We start from the raw sequence: 14963 nt of genomic DNA, 5'->3' as shown, positions 1-14963 counted from the left end.
CGAGTCAGCGCTCTTCAGTGGTTTTGAACATGACTGTATTTAATAATACTACTGTCTGCGACTCAGCTCTCTGGCATCCTCATATTTTCACAGTGCAGCTGAGAACCAGAAGTTAGTTGGCTTCCAGGCAGTCAAAATAAATGTCACACAGCGTCTGTGTATTGGGAAGCTCACAGACGACCCAGGGAAGAGTGTCTTTCAGATAACAAGGAAATTTTGAACCTAGCAGCGTGCCTGAGCTCTGGCCCATTATCTTATGTTTTGTATTACAGATCAGATTTGGGAAACCTTGAAAGAGTGCTTGCTCTGCTGAGTGATGGGAAAGGTATTGGGCCTGTTTACAAGGAACTCTGTCTTTGACACATGACTCTCCATCAGAGCTGGATCTTATCAGGACAGTTGGAGATGCCTTTCTATGCACTGTGGAAATGAATATATGTAGACACACATTCAGAGGAGGGAGGGGCCAGGGAAACCTATAGAGGAGACGGAAGTTGAGCAGTCCTGAAGGATGAAATTGTTTTATGCAAACTGTTGTTTTTCTGTGCTCCAAGTTTTGGCAGATTCAGTTAAGTTCAGTTCAGTCACTCAGTCGTGTCTGACTTTGTGACCCCATGGACTGCAGCACGCCGGGCCTCCCTGTCCGTCGCCAACTCCCGGAGTTTATCCAAACTCCTGTCCATTGAGTCGGTGATGCCATCCAACCATCTCATCCTTTGTCGTCCCCTTTTCTTCCTGCCCGCAATTTTTCCCAGCATCAGGGTCTTTTCCAGTGAGTCAGTTCTTCGCATCATGTGGCCGAAGTATTGGAGTTTGAGCTTCAGCATCAGTCCTTCCAGTGAATATTCAGGACTGATTTCCTTTAGGATTGACTGGTTTGATCTCCTTGCTGTGCAAGGGACTTAAGAGTCTTCTCCAACACCACAGTTCAAAGGTATCAATTCTTTGGCACTCAGCTTTCTTTATGGTCCAACTCTCACATCCATACGTGACTACTGGAAAAACCATAGCCTTGACTAGACGGGCCTTTGTTGGCAAGGTAATGTCTCTGCTTTTTAATATGCTGTCTAGGTTGGTCATAACTTTCCTTCCAGGGAGTAAGTGTCTTTTAATTTCATGGCTGCAGTCACCATCTGCAGTGATTTTGGAGCCCAGAAAAATAAAGTCTGCCACTGTTTCCCCATCTATTTGCCATGAAGTGATGGGACTGGATGCCATGATCTTAATTTTCTGAATGTTGAGCTTTAAGCCAGCTTTTTCACTCTCCTCTTTCATGAAGAGGCTCTTTAGTTCTTTACTTTCTGCAGATTAAAAGCAGCAGAATTAAAAACAGCAAATTAGGAAGCAAGGCTTTGCTGTGGGCAGCACACTGACAGCCAGCAGAGCTATTAGAAGAACTCAAACACAGTTTGATTGGAGCTTTGGGTGCAGGCATGGAGCAGCTCGGAGGAGAATTGGTGGTGATGGGAAAGCTGTGACCAGATGGGGAAGGGCTGGGACCCTCCCGGACAGACAGTGGGAGCTGACCTTCGGCACGAGGCGGGAGTGGACTGGGTCAGGAAAGCAGAGGTACAGGAGTGAGTGCTCCGGGTGAGGGGCTTGCCTTCTGTTTCAGGGGACTGTGTGAAGGGGCTGCATGTCCCCCCCCACCCCACCCCCAGCTCCCCTGTGGGAGCTGTTGGGAATTCCTTCTGAACTTCTTGGTACTTGTTGGTTCACGGCCCCCACTACTTGTTTTCTTTAATATTTACTTAGGCTTTTTACTCCTTGAGGCAAAAACGAGCTTAGGGATCCCTTTCCTGCACCTTGGGTGCCTGTCAAAGTGTCCTCTGGAGTTGTATGCACTCAGTAAGTGCTTGGTGCTTGCTGCTTGCTGAATACACAGTGTTGCCCTGCAGCAATTGCAAAGAGGAAACATTGCTTTTTAGGTTCAGAATTAATCAGAAGAAGGGTTCAAGAATTACTTCCAGTGCTTGATGAAAGGGCCCAGAGAGGCCTCTTCCCTTGCGTTTTTGGTTGAGGAGCAGGTCTGTGCTTGCTCTGACTCGGGCCTCTTATCCACCTTGGGAGGTCTCAGTCACAAAAGGTTCTCCTGGGATGTTCTCTCAGACTTAGACCTTTCTGCTTTCTGGAGTAGAGCTGCCCAGTAGAAGGGAGATGTTCTAGTGTAAGGAACTGCGTTTTAAATTTTTATTTAATCTTAATTAAAATTTAAAAAAGCCACATGGCTAGTGATTACCATAGTGGACAGTATAGTTCTGGACCCTGGCCCAGTCCAGGCCTGTCAGCTGTCCAGAGGCCCTTCCATTTATCATTGCCGGCGGACATAACGAATCCCACAGCCTTTGTGGCTTAAACAACAGACATTTACTTCTCATGATTCTCGAGGCTGGAAGTCCAAGGTCAAGATGTTGGCAGGTTAGCTTTCTCCTGAGGACTCTCTGCTTGGCTTGCAGACCGACTGCCACCGTCTTACTGAGTCTTCACAGGTCTTTTCTCTGAGCCTGTGCGTTCTTGATGTCTCTGTGTGTTTAAATGTCCTCTTGTGATCCAGTGACATTGGATTGGGACCCATCATTTTAATCACCATTTTAAAGGCTTTATGTCCAAGTAATATAATGCAGTCACATGCTGAGGTACTGGGGGGTTATGTTTCAACATGAGAAATTTGGGGGGGGACATAGTTCAGCCCATAGAAGACCAGATGTTTCATCTAAACCTGTTTGTTCACCCAGAGCTCTAGGAGGAAGGAAGGTGTCCAAAGCCCCCACCAAAAGTGTATCCATCAAGTCACCTTCTTTGTAATGGGCTGGTTTTTGTCCTCCAGCTAATATGTTTGTGTCTATGCTGGTCTCCCTGAAGAAAGCAGGATGGAGGGAGGACTAAGGTAGATATTTATAATGTGCTGGAGGGCTAATGTAGGTAGACCACAAAGCTGGTTTTTCTTCTGCCCTAGGCTCCACATGGAAAATGGTGGTGGTAGAGCATGAAGACGATAGCTGCTGATAGAAGGAAGGCAGGCTGGCCTCATCATGGTTGATCCAGTGGAAAGTGGTGGTACTTTGTGGCTCTGCAGCCTGTCTCGGCCTGCTGATTTGGTCATTAGGGTGGGTGATGGTTGTGGCAAACAGCTCTCATTTAGAACCCTTAGAATGCCGGGTCATGTAGACGCATGCACACATCTACACCATAAACACACTTTCCACCTTCTCTGAGGACGGCTGCTGTCCTGTGTGGGCCTCTGCCACCAGCCTGCCTGTGTGCGTTGGATACCATCCTCTTATGTAGGCACATGGTAGGTGTGAGTAGGGTGCCTTCTGCCTCTGCACTCAGGTACCCAGAGCTGAGCCTGCCCTTAGTTGAGTCTGGGTGCTTGGAAGCCTTGATCATAACAAGGGCTGTGTCAGGGCCGTGGCCACTCCCCAGCCTTTCCAGCCTGCATTTCTGACAGAAGTTTGGCAGCAGCTTCCAGCCCAGTGCCTCGCATGTCCAAGTGGAGAAGAGACAGCTGCAGACATCAGCTTGGGGCCCCCACATAGCCATGGCTGGGCCCGGCTGGCCTCCTGGGCCGGAGCCCTTTGCTTTGATTTCTGGCTTGGTCCAGGGGAATAGCAGCATGGTATTTACAGTTGGGGGTGCACAGGCACTTTCTGTGCCAGTGCAAGCCCGCCTCCAGCTGCAGGCATAGCTGTGGAAGCCTTTCTCCAGGTGCCTTGGACTGCCAGCCTTGCAGTTGGATGAAACCGCGTTGGGGTGTTCACGGGCTGGGCTCCTGGGACGGGGTGGCTCAGCCAGTCTCGGAAGTTTAATGCCTTGTGCCAGGGCGCAGCCTTGGGAAACAAGCACTTTATTTCTTCTGAGTCCTTGGGCCTCTGTCTTCAGGGGATTTGGCAAATGCGACAATGGGGCCACCAGCCATTTTCAGTGTTTCCACCCAACTTGAGCGGGGAGGAGGGGAGCTGGAGATTGAGTTGGCCAGTGATTTAATCAGTCTTGCCTCCATAATGAAGCAGAGTTCGGTGAGCTTTCAGGTGGTGGCCCTGCGGTGGCTGGGCAAGAACGGTGTGCTCTGAGAGGGCTTGGACGCCCCGTGCCCTGTGCCCAGGCCTTGTCCTGTGTACCTCTTTATTGGCTATTGATTCACCCCCTTCATTATCTTTTTTATAATAAATTGGTTATCTAGTATGGAACATGTTTCTTTGAGATCTGTGAGCTGCTCTAACAAATGACTCGAGGGTCTTGGGAACCTCTGCCAGTTAGAAGCACAGGTAACATCCTGGGCTTGATGGCTGGGACTGAGTCTGTGGAATCTAGTTCTGTCTCCATGTCAGAATTGAGTTGAATTCTTGGACATCCTGCTGGCACCTGGCAGTTGCTTGTTAGGATGCAGAAGCTTACACAAGCACGTATTGGAATTGGGTCTAGGAACCGTTTTTGCCTCATGCCCCAAGTTACAGGGCCGTGTTGACCTCCCTATGGGAAGGTCAGGGGTGAGGCGAGGGCTTGAGGGGCCGGGCACCTTGTGGACACCTTCCCTGGTCTCCCGGTTTACACCCCAGTGCTGACCCTGAAACACTTCTGTCTTTTCCAGTTACCCAACCAAGTTCTGCTCCCTCTGTTGTGATGACAAAGACACAGAAAACAGCAGAGTAAAAGTCAACCAATTAATTTTGCACTTAGCAATGCAGGTTGATGAGTGACAAACATGAAGTTATGTGAGGACTTTTGTTTTCCTGGGCTCTCTCCAGCTTACAGATCAACAGTGAAGAAAGACCAAAATTTTTAGCAGATGAAACGTACTTTCTCATTTGGACCTTTTGTGTTAGTTACAGTTTTTAATAACTTGCTTTCACTTTTTTTTGTTTGTTTATTTAACTGTGCTTGGTTTCCTTCCTGACAAGTCTTGAGAGGTTTCTCAGTGGTTTCTCTTTTGCATAAAGGTTAATAACTCTGCTTCCGCTTCTATTCCTCTGTGACTGGACCTTTAATTTGCTCCTTTCCCACCATCAGTTGAATCTTGTGACACCGAGGAGTTGTGTAGGAATTCTTGAAATGTGGGAATTTTGGCTCAAGTACTGCAGACTGTGTGCTGTACGCATGTCTCCTAGGCACGTGGAGATGGTTTTATCTCTTGTCACACCCAGCTTGTGGCTTGTCGACACTGATGGGCAGAGCATCATCTTGGGTTCAAGGAGCAACTAGCACCTGGTCTGCTACGTGGACTTGGACTTAACAGAAGGGCTGGGTGACTGTGAAACACAACAGCATTTGTGTCAGTTGGTTGGAGGCCCAGGTATGTTGAAACATTCCTGGGCCAGTGCTCTGAACACACACCCATCAAGCTTTGTGCTTTGGAAGATAAACCGCAGAGCTAACAAGCCGTGTTGGGATGGAAGGGGGTCGGGCTGTGGGAGATGCGGGGGCAGGCCCTGGTAGCAAGAGCAGTGGTGTGGGAGGCGAGTCTTCTGTCACACAGTGAAGCAAATAGGAACTGTGTTAGATCTGTTCCCTTCTCTCAGACTGGACATTCCGTAGCACCACCTTACTGGCGCAGGGCTGGCCTCGCCTTGCTCTCTCCACTCTGCACTGTTGCGACACTGACTGGCCCTCTGGGCTCCGTACTTGCTGGTTTCCTAAGCATCTTATTTTGTTAAGCTGGTTCAGCACTCCTAAAAACACCAGCGTGGTGTTTAGGGTCTAGGAGCGGGCTCTGAGGTAGGTGCGCCATTTGGTCGGGGGTGAGGCTCTTTCCTAGTTTGCATTTCTGGTGGGGTGAGCACCCACCTGTGCTGCCTGCCATTCACTCTCATAGCTGAACCTTTCAAGCGCTGCACCACCTGGAAGGCTTAACACAAACTACCAAATGCTGGAGGTGTGTGCGATACGTATTAGATTTACTCTTGAGGTTTTTCCCTTATTTTAGATCTAGGGCAAGACAGCGTGACTATATTTCAAAGGACAGTGTGAAGGTAAATGCAGACTAGAACCAGAGAGCAGGGTGTGTAGTGCAGAGCACGCACAGGGTCATGCTCGTGATGCTGTGACCTGCGAACCTTTTGTCGCTTCCATCACCCCTGCGTTTCTGTTTTAAGGGAAGGTGGGGATAATAAAACAAAGCAAGGCTTTATTTTTTGCTAATTCTTCTCCGTGTTTAATAAGATTAGTTGTTGATACTAAAAGTACATGTCAAGAATTTAAAAGTCACTTGTTAGTAGAGTGGACTTTAGGTAATAATATCTTGTGTATGGGCATTAAGTAATTTTAAATGTTACTGCTGAATTTTGAGAGTTCCTAACTCTTCTCCTGAAAGCAACAAAAAAATAAAACAAAAAATTACTTGCCATATTCTTAGCTTATTAGTAAATGTCTGCACTCTGAAAACAAAACCAAAATATAGCATTTAACCCAGCATAATCTTAGCACATGGCTTTTCAGGACTAATGAATGGCCAGTATTTTACTGTAGTGTAAATCGTTGTCTCCTAGTCCTTTCGTGTTAGAAATACTGATTTTTTTTTTTTAACCCAACATTCTCAAAAAGTTCTATATCATAACTTTTTAAAATTAGTGTGAATTCTTCTGCTTGGATCATGGTCTGGGAAGAACCGGAGTGAACGTGGCTGAGAGAGAACTCGTGTAGGGAAATCAGGCATTGCTTGGAGCCTCCTGTGGACTTTGTAGATGGAGGTGTGTTCTCATCAGGAAGCAGTGGCCCCACCACGCTGTCTTTAAAGGCATTAGTGCTTTATTTTCCGTGACCTCATTTTCCTTGAGCTCAAAAGCCTATCTTCTAATAGGTAAAACAGCAGTACGTTCTTGGTAGCTGCCACCGTCAGTTCTTGAGTTATAGTCCTGAACAGCGACACTGTATTTTTGTCCACTTAAAGACATTTTTAAAAACACAGCACTGACTTAGTTAGGTGTACTGTATGTTATAAATAGTTATTACATAGTTTTAAAGTGAATTAGAGGGAGGAAATTGCCAACAAGTATCTGCTGCTGGACAGGGGAGGGAGGGACCAACTACTGCTCACTGTTGAGCCAAGTCTAGGTGCTGTACAGACCACCTGCATAGGGTAAAATGGAGCGTTTTCTTCTCCTTTATTCTAAATGGATGGCAGAAAATCATCAATTATTTTCTGCTCACATGTGAAAGTGTACACTTTGATACATGTTGACATGTTTACACCCATGAAGTCATAAAACTGAAGAGAATCCTTTCCTTCCCTCTTTCCGCAGTTAACCTCTGATCTACTTTCTGTCACTATAGATTAGTTTATATTTTCCAGAGTATTATATAAATGGAATAATATGTACTCTTTTTATCTGGCATTTTTCACGCCACATAATAATTCCCACATTCATCTATGTTGTATGTATCAACAGCTCATTCTTTTTTAATGCCAGATAGTACCCCATGGTATGGATATGCCGCTATTTGGGTGGTTTCTGGGTTTTGGCTTTATAAGTAAACTAAGAACATTTCTTATGTTGGTGATAATTTAAGCTTAGCTTTCCCCCCAATCTTGCCCTTTCTGCAGGGTGAGTTTAATATTAATTTTTCTCTTCCTCCTTTTGCATTAGGCAAATTAAAAGGAAGAGAAACAGACTATTTCTGGGTGGACCAGCATTTCTCTTGGGTAATATAATTAGATGCCAAATTTGTAGCAGTTTTCAATATCTGTTTTTAAAAACAGGCAACATTTTTCAAGAATGTGAAATCAGTCCTAGGAAAAGTTTCAAAATGATCCCCATTCCTTGGATTGAGTTCTGTGCCAGCTGCATGGAACCTTGAGAACCAGCCTGGAGGTTGTCCCTAACACTTGAGATAGCAATTCACAGTAGAGGGGCCACCCCTTTCCACCCTGCATCTCTGCCCCCTCCCCGGGCTCCTGGGCAGTCCGTCAGAGTCTGCTTGTGCAGACTTGTCTGGGCTGCTGGACGGTGGGCCCAGGGACTGGAGGGGCAAGACAGCCTGTCTAGAGACTGTGAGCTGCCCAGCCGCCTTCCTCTCTGGGTTCCTAATTTGGTTTCTGTCTTCCTTTTCCCAATAATGACCAGATTTAGAACTTGTGCAAGTCAGACTTACTCCAGTATGCCCAGAATATTCCTTTTAGTGTGGGACGCTTGGCAATCCCCTTAGTCTCCGTCATGGCAAATCTGATGATAGGCTTACATGCAGAATCTATTTCTTTATATCCCCAAGGTCTTAAGGGTGCTTTGATTGTGTCCCTTGTCTCTGGAATCTGTAGAGATGAGAGTTTCCTGTTTGAGTGAAAAGTGATTTTGTTGATAGAATGGCAGTCCCCCTCAGGTTTTAGCTTTTATTTTGGGGGGAGGGGGAGTGGTGTTAATTTATGGGAAATGCTAGTCTGTTCAACATGGAGGAGAGTTATTAGGAAGTTAGACACACTGCAGGTAATTAGGGTGGTTTCGGATCTCAGGCAGTGATTCAGCATCCAAAGACAGGAGACAGTGACGGGTGGAGGAGAGGGGCTGAGGTGCCGAGGTCCTGGGCAGCTGCATTCCACTCGGCCATTAATTGGATGTGTCCTGAATGAGGAGAGTTTAGAATGACTCTTGAATAGAAGAAGAAGAAAAACTGGGTTGAGTAAAATATCGAGCCCAGTTCCTGTAGTGCTGAGTTGACCCACCTTAGGACCCCCGGGGCCTGCTTGACCTCTGATCCGGAGGGGAGCATGGACCTGGCGTTTGGGAGGGACACTAATGTGGGAATGCAGGTCTGACAGTCTCCCAGGTGAGACTGTGGGTGTGGACGAGCCCTCCCTGGGGAGGGGCACCCGGAGCAAGAGGGTCTCCAGCATTGTGGCATTAAGGAGACACAGGCAGCCTGGTGGGGCTCCCCGTTTCCGAGATTTAGCGGGGGAAGGGGCCACATGATGGGATAAGAGCATCCTGTCCTCTGAGCTCAGAGAAGAGCTGGTGGCAGCAGGTGTTTTCTGGGAGAGGGGAACAGCCAATTTTAAAGGTGATTTGGCCGCAGCCCCTAGTCTGTGGCAGGTCAGAGTTTTCCTGTTCTAGGAATTGCTAAGTTCTTTTGTGGAGTCAGAAATTTTTTCCTAAAGTTATGTGTTATGGGTTTAGGATATAGCACAATGATGTTAGTGTTTAAAAAGTTCCTGAAAGTTTTTCTTAAAAGCCTCTGGATTTATACTTTGCACTGTGAGACTCTGAACCAAGTGCGGGCTTATGGATGAAGGCACCAGCTGCATGGTGCGCTTGAGCGCCTCTTCCCTCTGAGAGTGTGCTGTGACACAGCGGCCCTGACTGCTGGCTGCGGAGTGGTCTTGCTGGCTTGCTGTGGGAAGTGAGCATGTGGTGGGAGTGGAGGAGCTCTTGGGGAGAGAGGAGAGCTCGGCGGGGCACTGGCCGTCTCCTGGAGTGGCACTGAGGGCGCCTTGTGCGAACACTCCGTGGTTTGTGTACCTCTGATTGATTGCTTTTCTTGGGACATTTGTGTCTTTAGGCCTGTCGACTACCTGGTCCCAGAATTCCCGATCCCAGCACGGGAGAAGTTCCTGCTCCAGACCTGAAGATCGAAAGCCTTCAGAGGTAATTTCTGAGTGCTGGCGTGACAGTGCATGTCTACATGTGTGTGTGAGTGCATATCGTTGACACACACACCTGGTTGTTGATACTGATGTCAATGCGTTCTTGGGTAAATTATGTAATCCCTCTGTTCTCAGTTTCCAAATCTGTACGATGGGGATAATACAGGTGTTCACCTTACAGGATCCTTATGAGGATTAAGTGGATTAATACACAGAGGTAGATTGTGCTCAGTACATGTTAGCTGTTATTAATTATATTCTTCAGTATTTTTGATTGAAAAATCCCATGGACAGGAGCCTGGCGGGCTACAGTCCATCGGGTGCAAAGAGTTGGACACGACTGAGCATGCACGCACTGTAGGAAGCAGGTCCCTGTGTGAGAGTACCAGTCCCCACTGCTGGAACCCCTCCTGGTGTCAGTGCTGGGCAGTTGGGTGGTGCTGGCCTTGGCCTTGACCTGTGTTTTGTTCCAGGTTGTTTTTTTTTTTAAGTTTCTGAGTTGAAATGACTTCATACTTGAAGTGCTGAGGTTAAACACTGCTGGGGACCTCTGAGCTCAAGTCTGTTTGAGGGTGTCTGCCTCAGTTTTGAGCAGCCCCTCCTGAGTCTCTAGTGCAGAAAGAGTGGACTGCCTTTTCTCTTCTTGTTGCTTCAGTTTGATTTTTTTTTCTTCTTTGGCAGATTCCCTTATTTACTATTGATACTTAACAGACTTAGTTGGAATATGTTTTTAACTAATTTGCTTCCTGAAGTTGTAGAGCTGAGACTTGAAAGGCCTTCTCTCTTTAGTGGGGGGTGGGGGGGTGGGGGGGTGGGGGTGTTGGGGAGTGTGGGCCATGGCTGACAGTCCACGCCCCCTGGGGCGTGGGCCCCGGGTCTCACTTGGGCTTTTGTGGAAGGTGCATAGCCAGGTTCCTGCCAGTTCCTGGGACTTCAGTGACACACAGGGGGAAAGTCCAGATCCAAAATGGCAGGCTGGAGACACGACCCTTTTATTAAGATCCTGCCTCAGACTTTATCATGGTGACGTTTATTAAAGTGATCACCAGCCTGAAAAGTCACCAGGAAAAACAAATATGGACCTATTAGCAGGCATATAATGTGAACTGTACTTCGCAGCACAAGAAAGAACTCCCTGTCCCAAGAAGAGAGAGTTCAGCATTGTGACTTGTGTAAACAGAGTGTGTAGCTTACAGATGCAGGCTCACTTCGTGCCAAATACAACTTGGAGTGGTGCTAATGCCAGGGTCAGCACTTCCTCTTGTAGCTCTGAGACGCGAGCGGACTGAGGCGAGGCCCTGGTGGGAAGTCTCCATCAGGAGCAGCAGGCATGTGGGGCTCCCTTTGTGGTTGGTCCCTCCTTGACCTGCGATGAGGCATTGAGGTGCTCTCTTGGCAGAGGGTACCTTGGAGTCTTGTGGTCTGTTTTTGGCAGGGCGACGAGAGGGTGGTAGCTTGCTTTCTTCTTTTTCTCTCCTTCTCCTCTCCTTACCTAGCAGAAGTTACACTAGGTGAAGGAGTGCACATTCTTTACAAGCTCATTTCTCCCTGGACTCCACTGGTCTGTCGTTGCTTCTTTCCTAGATTTTTGCAGCCTTTGCTCTGCCTGGCATTGGCTACCCAAAACCCGGCCTTCCAGACACCTCGCTGGAAGCCCTGGTGCCCAGCGGGGCAGGGGCTGGGTGGAGGCAGCCTGAGGGTGGGAACAGGAGCCCTGGGGGCCCTGGGTTTTGGCTTGGTGTTGTTACATGGTCAGTGGAGTTCTAGATTTTAAACATTTACCAGGAAGTTGCCCTTGAGCGAAATGATTCCCTCCAGGGGTTTTTAGGCACGCGTCTTCAGCAGCCTGCTTGCTGACTTGCGAGTCTCCTAGCAGTTTCCCAGGGAGGACACTGAGGTTCCTGTGTCGTGGTTGCTGGTGCAGACGTGGCCGTCTCGCAGAGCCAGGGAGGGAGTGAGTGCCCTGAGCTGCTGCCGCTCCCATCCTGAGTATGGTCCAGGGTGTTGGCAGGCCCAGGGGTTTCCTCAGTAGGTCAGACTGGTTCTCTGTTGAAACAGTGACCTGGTTACATGGCAGTACCATGGTTACCCTGCAGCTGCCAGTGCTCTGAAGAAGAATGCAAATACCCAGTGTCAATAACCCTTTGCTCTCCCTGTCCAGGTGTTTAGGACAGACCTGATCACTGCCATGAAGCTCCATGACTCCTACCAGCTGAACCCGGACGAGTACTACGTGCTGGCGGATCCCTGGAGACAGGAGTGGGAGAAAGGGGTCCAGGTGCCAGTGAGCCCTGGGACCATCCCCCAGCCTGTGGCCAGGTAGACGGACCTGGGAGAGGGGCCACCCCTCCCCCAGCAGTGGTCTTACTGCCCTGTCAGCCAGCCGGCTGCGGGGGGCAGTGTTGGAGTTAGCAGTAGGGCTTCTGGGGGAATAAGAAATGTGGTAGAAACACGCCTTGGGTCCAGAGGTGGTGCCGTGGGCCTCCACCTTGGAAAGGTGCTGCTCTCCTCAAGAGGAAGGTAAATTCTAGGACTTCCCAGGAAGTAGGGGGCGGGGGTGGGACGCCTGGATGTAGGCACAGTGGCTCCCTCTTCTGGAGGCTGCTCTGCTGGGGAGGGGTGTCCGCCTGTCGTCCTGCTGGGTCAGCTCCACCTCTGGGGAGGACGGGGGTGAGCAGTCCTGTCAGGCTAGGGCCGTGTGGATGGGACCTTAGAGTTCTCCTTGGATAAACTTTGCCCACATGTTCTGAGAGACTTTCTCTCGATCTTACTTACTTACCACTTTTCCCCTGAAAGGTTTTGAGGGTCTGTCTTTGGTGACCCGCCTCAGCATGAAGCTGGGCCTGTTTGCTCACCTGTCTGAGGCCACTCCCAGGGAGGGAGCGCCCGGCTTCACCGCCGCCTCAGCTACCTGCTTGCGAAACGCCCTCTTTCACCATCACTGAGGTGGACTGAGTTGACCCTCGGCCCTCGCCCCCATCATGTCCTCAGGCGCTTGAGACGATCGAACCTGATTATTGGGTTAGGAGTCCCTGGGACAAATGTCCCCGTAAGTGCACAGGATTAAATGACCCTCCCAGGCTGGACTGCCGTCTGGGGAGTGAGTAGAGTGTTCCCTGGGCTCTTTAGGAGTCGCCCACCCCTGGGGCATGGCACCACCTAACTGCTTGGCTCTGGCGTCCCCAGTCCCAGGCATTCCGAGCCCAGCAAAGGACAAGTAAACACCCACACAGCTTGTGGAAGTTTTCACCTGAAACCCTGCCCTTAGTTGAGTAGGAGGAAAAACTCCCTTAAATTTGCCTGTCTCAATGTCATATATTAATAGATAAAGCCACTCTGGTATTATAAGGGTGATGGAACTATGACGGACTCCTTGGACAGCTGGGTGTTAATGCAAACTGCCGGCGCCCTGAGACCTGGAGGTGGCGGGACAGCGTGGATGTGAGGGGCTCCTGGGCCGCCACGGTCTCCAGTCAGCAGTGGTTGGGCCTCCTCACGTGCTGTCTTTCTCCTGAGCGGGTGTGAGGACGGCAGTTCTCCAGGTGTTCACAGGTGGAAGCATGAGGAGCAGAGGGACCTCCCCTTCTCTCCTGGGACCGCCGGTGTGTGTCAGGAGCGCCCCTAACTTGGCCGGGACTCTGATTCTCAGGCTGCCTGGAAATGGCCGAGGCCCGAGTTTCAGCCCTGGAGGTGATGGTTCTCCCCTCGGCTCCCCAGCGCTCCACTGTACCCGCTGTCTGTGAGGCTGCTCCTGTCTGCTCTGTGTCCCAGAGAAGCCCGTGCTTGGTGGTCTCCAGCAGGGGCGGGCAGGCCTGGTTCGTGGAGGGTGATTCAGCCGTTAACCCCTGACACTTAGGGCTGAGTGCATTCTTGTGTGAATGCTCCGCTGTCAGATGGCGGCAGGCACGCAGGGTCCTGGGAGGCCACACGGAAGGAGCTGATGGTGACACCTCCGGTAGTTTTGTCGCTTTTTTATCTAGTTTTATTTTAGGGGCTTTAGTGACTCCTAAGTTATTTTATTAGCAGTGATGTTAGGGCGTTAACTGTCTTAACCAGGCGGTGACTTGGGGTTTGCGGGTCAGAGGTGGAAGCTCGCCTGGGGCCTTCTGACAGACAGACTTGGTTCCTTGTGGCAGGAAGGGTAACCCAGCTGCCTTATTCTCTTCTTACCCAGGGTCGTATCTGAAGAGAAATCCCTCATGTTCATCAGGCCCAAGAAATACATTGTCTCGTCAGGCTCCGAGCCTCCGGAGCTGGGCTACGTTGACATCCGCACACTGGCCGACAGTGTGTGTCGTTACGATCTCAACGACATGGACGCTGCGTGGCTGGAACTGACCAACGAGGAGTTTAAGGAGATGGGTGAGAAACGGCTCTGTTGCCTTGTGTACAGTATGAGGAGAGGCCTGGAGGTGAGGGGAGAAGCTCCTCACCACCTGGGGGCACCGGCTCCCCTCAGCCCTGCGTGTCCGGCTGCGGCAGACTCGGGGTCTGCGTGTGCCCCCTGGACGAGTGGTGGGCTGAGGGAGGGCTGTTTCCATGGGGCAGGAGCAGGGCTCCTGGTTCCCACCCTGACCTACAGCCCCGAACCCGCCGCCTCCTTACCTCCAGGAAACTAAGGAGCCCGAGCTCTTCGGATCCCTTCTTCAGCATTGACCTGCTGTTGCTCACAGTAAACTCCACTCCAGCCAAGCACTTGTGCTTTTTACCTCAGTGATTCCCCTGAAGTCTTTTCCTAAACCCGAGTGCTCCGAGTGCTCCGTTTGTCTGTCCTGCTTTCCCTGGGGGCAGCCCCACCTTGGCGGGTGCCCCGCCCATTGTGATCCGATTTTCTACACACGAGTCAGTTCTTGTGTGTGCAGCTCAGGGCTCCTGCACCTCGTTTGCTTGCGTCTCCTTGTGTCACAACCAGGATGACACTTGGGTCTCGGCTTACACGCCACTTCTGATTGCTAAGGGTTGCCTGGAGTGTGTGGAGATGGCACGTCAGTGAGGCCCAGTCTGGGTTCCCCGTGAGAGACTGTGAGGATTAATTAGCTTTGTGCCATAGGTTGAGGTCGGGAAGTGGTGGCACAGGCTCTTTGCAGCCTAGCTTATGTAAGTGTTTATGAAATGGTGAATGGATTTCAAAGCCCTGCAGGACTGAGACTGTGTTTGTGTGGGTCCCTGAGCCTCGCATGGGGCCTGGCGTGTGACGGGTGCCGCTGCGCCTGCTGCTCCCCAGCCCCCGATGGGAAAGACCCTGTGGACTGAGCTGGGAATTTTGACAAAGCTGGTACGTTCCTCATGGTCCTTGCTTTTAGATATTGGTGGCTAGACTGTTAGTAGGCGATGAGGTTGCTTTATAGAATCTGTTCAGAAGTTTTCTCTTGGAACAGAATACTATGTTTCA

At 50.0% G+C, this 14963-nt stretch overlaps 1 protein-coding gene across 3 annotated transcripts in view; it reads left to right on the top strand.

The window, feature by feature from the left end:
* Positions 1-14963, top strand: part of JADE1 (jade family PHD finger 1) — a 56802-nt gene that overhangs the window by 19747 nt on the left and 22092 nt on the right. For all 3 annotated transcript variants that reach the window (XM_040250519.1, XM_040250521.1, XM_040250520.1), the window contains exons 3-5: positions 9487-9572; positions 11733-11890; positions 13746-13933. In XM_040250519.1, coding sequence (XP_040106453.1) covers positions 9487-9572; positions 11733-11890; positions 13746-13933 — 432 coding nt within the window. The remainder of the gene's footprint in view (positions 1-9486; positions 9573-11732; positions 11891-13745; positions 13934-14963) is intronic.

The sequence above is a fragment of the Oryx dammah genome, unplaced genomic scaffold (genome assembly GCF_014754425.2).
Source record: "Oryx dammah isolate SB20612 unplaced genomic scaffold, SCBI_Odam_1.1 HiC_scaffold_12, whole genome shotgun sequence".
In the NCBI taxonomy this organism is placed as follows: Eukaryota; Metazoa; Chordata; class Mammalia; order Artiodactyla; family Bovidae; genus Oryx; species Oryx dammah.
This window is presented reverse-complemented; position numbering and strand designations above follow the sequence as displayed.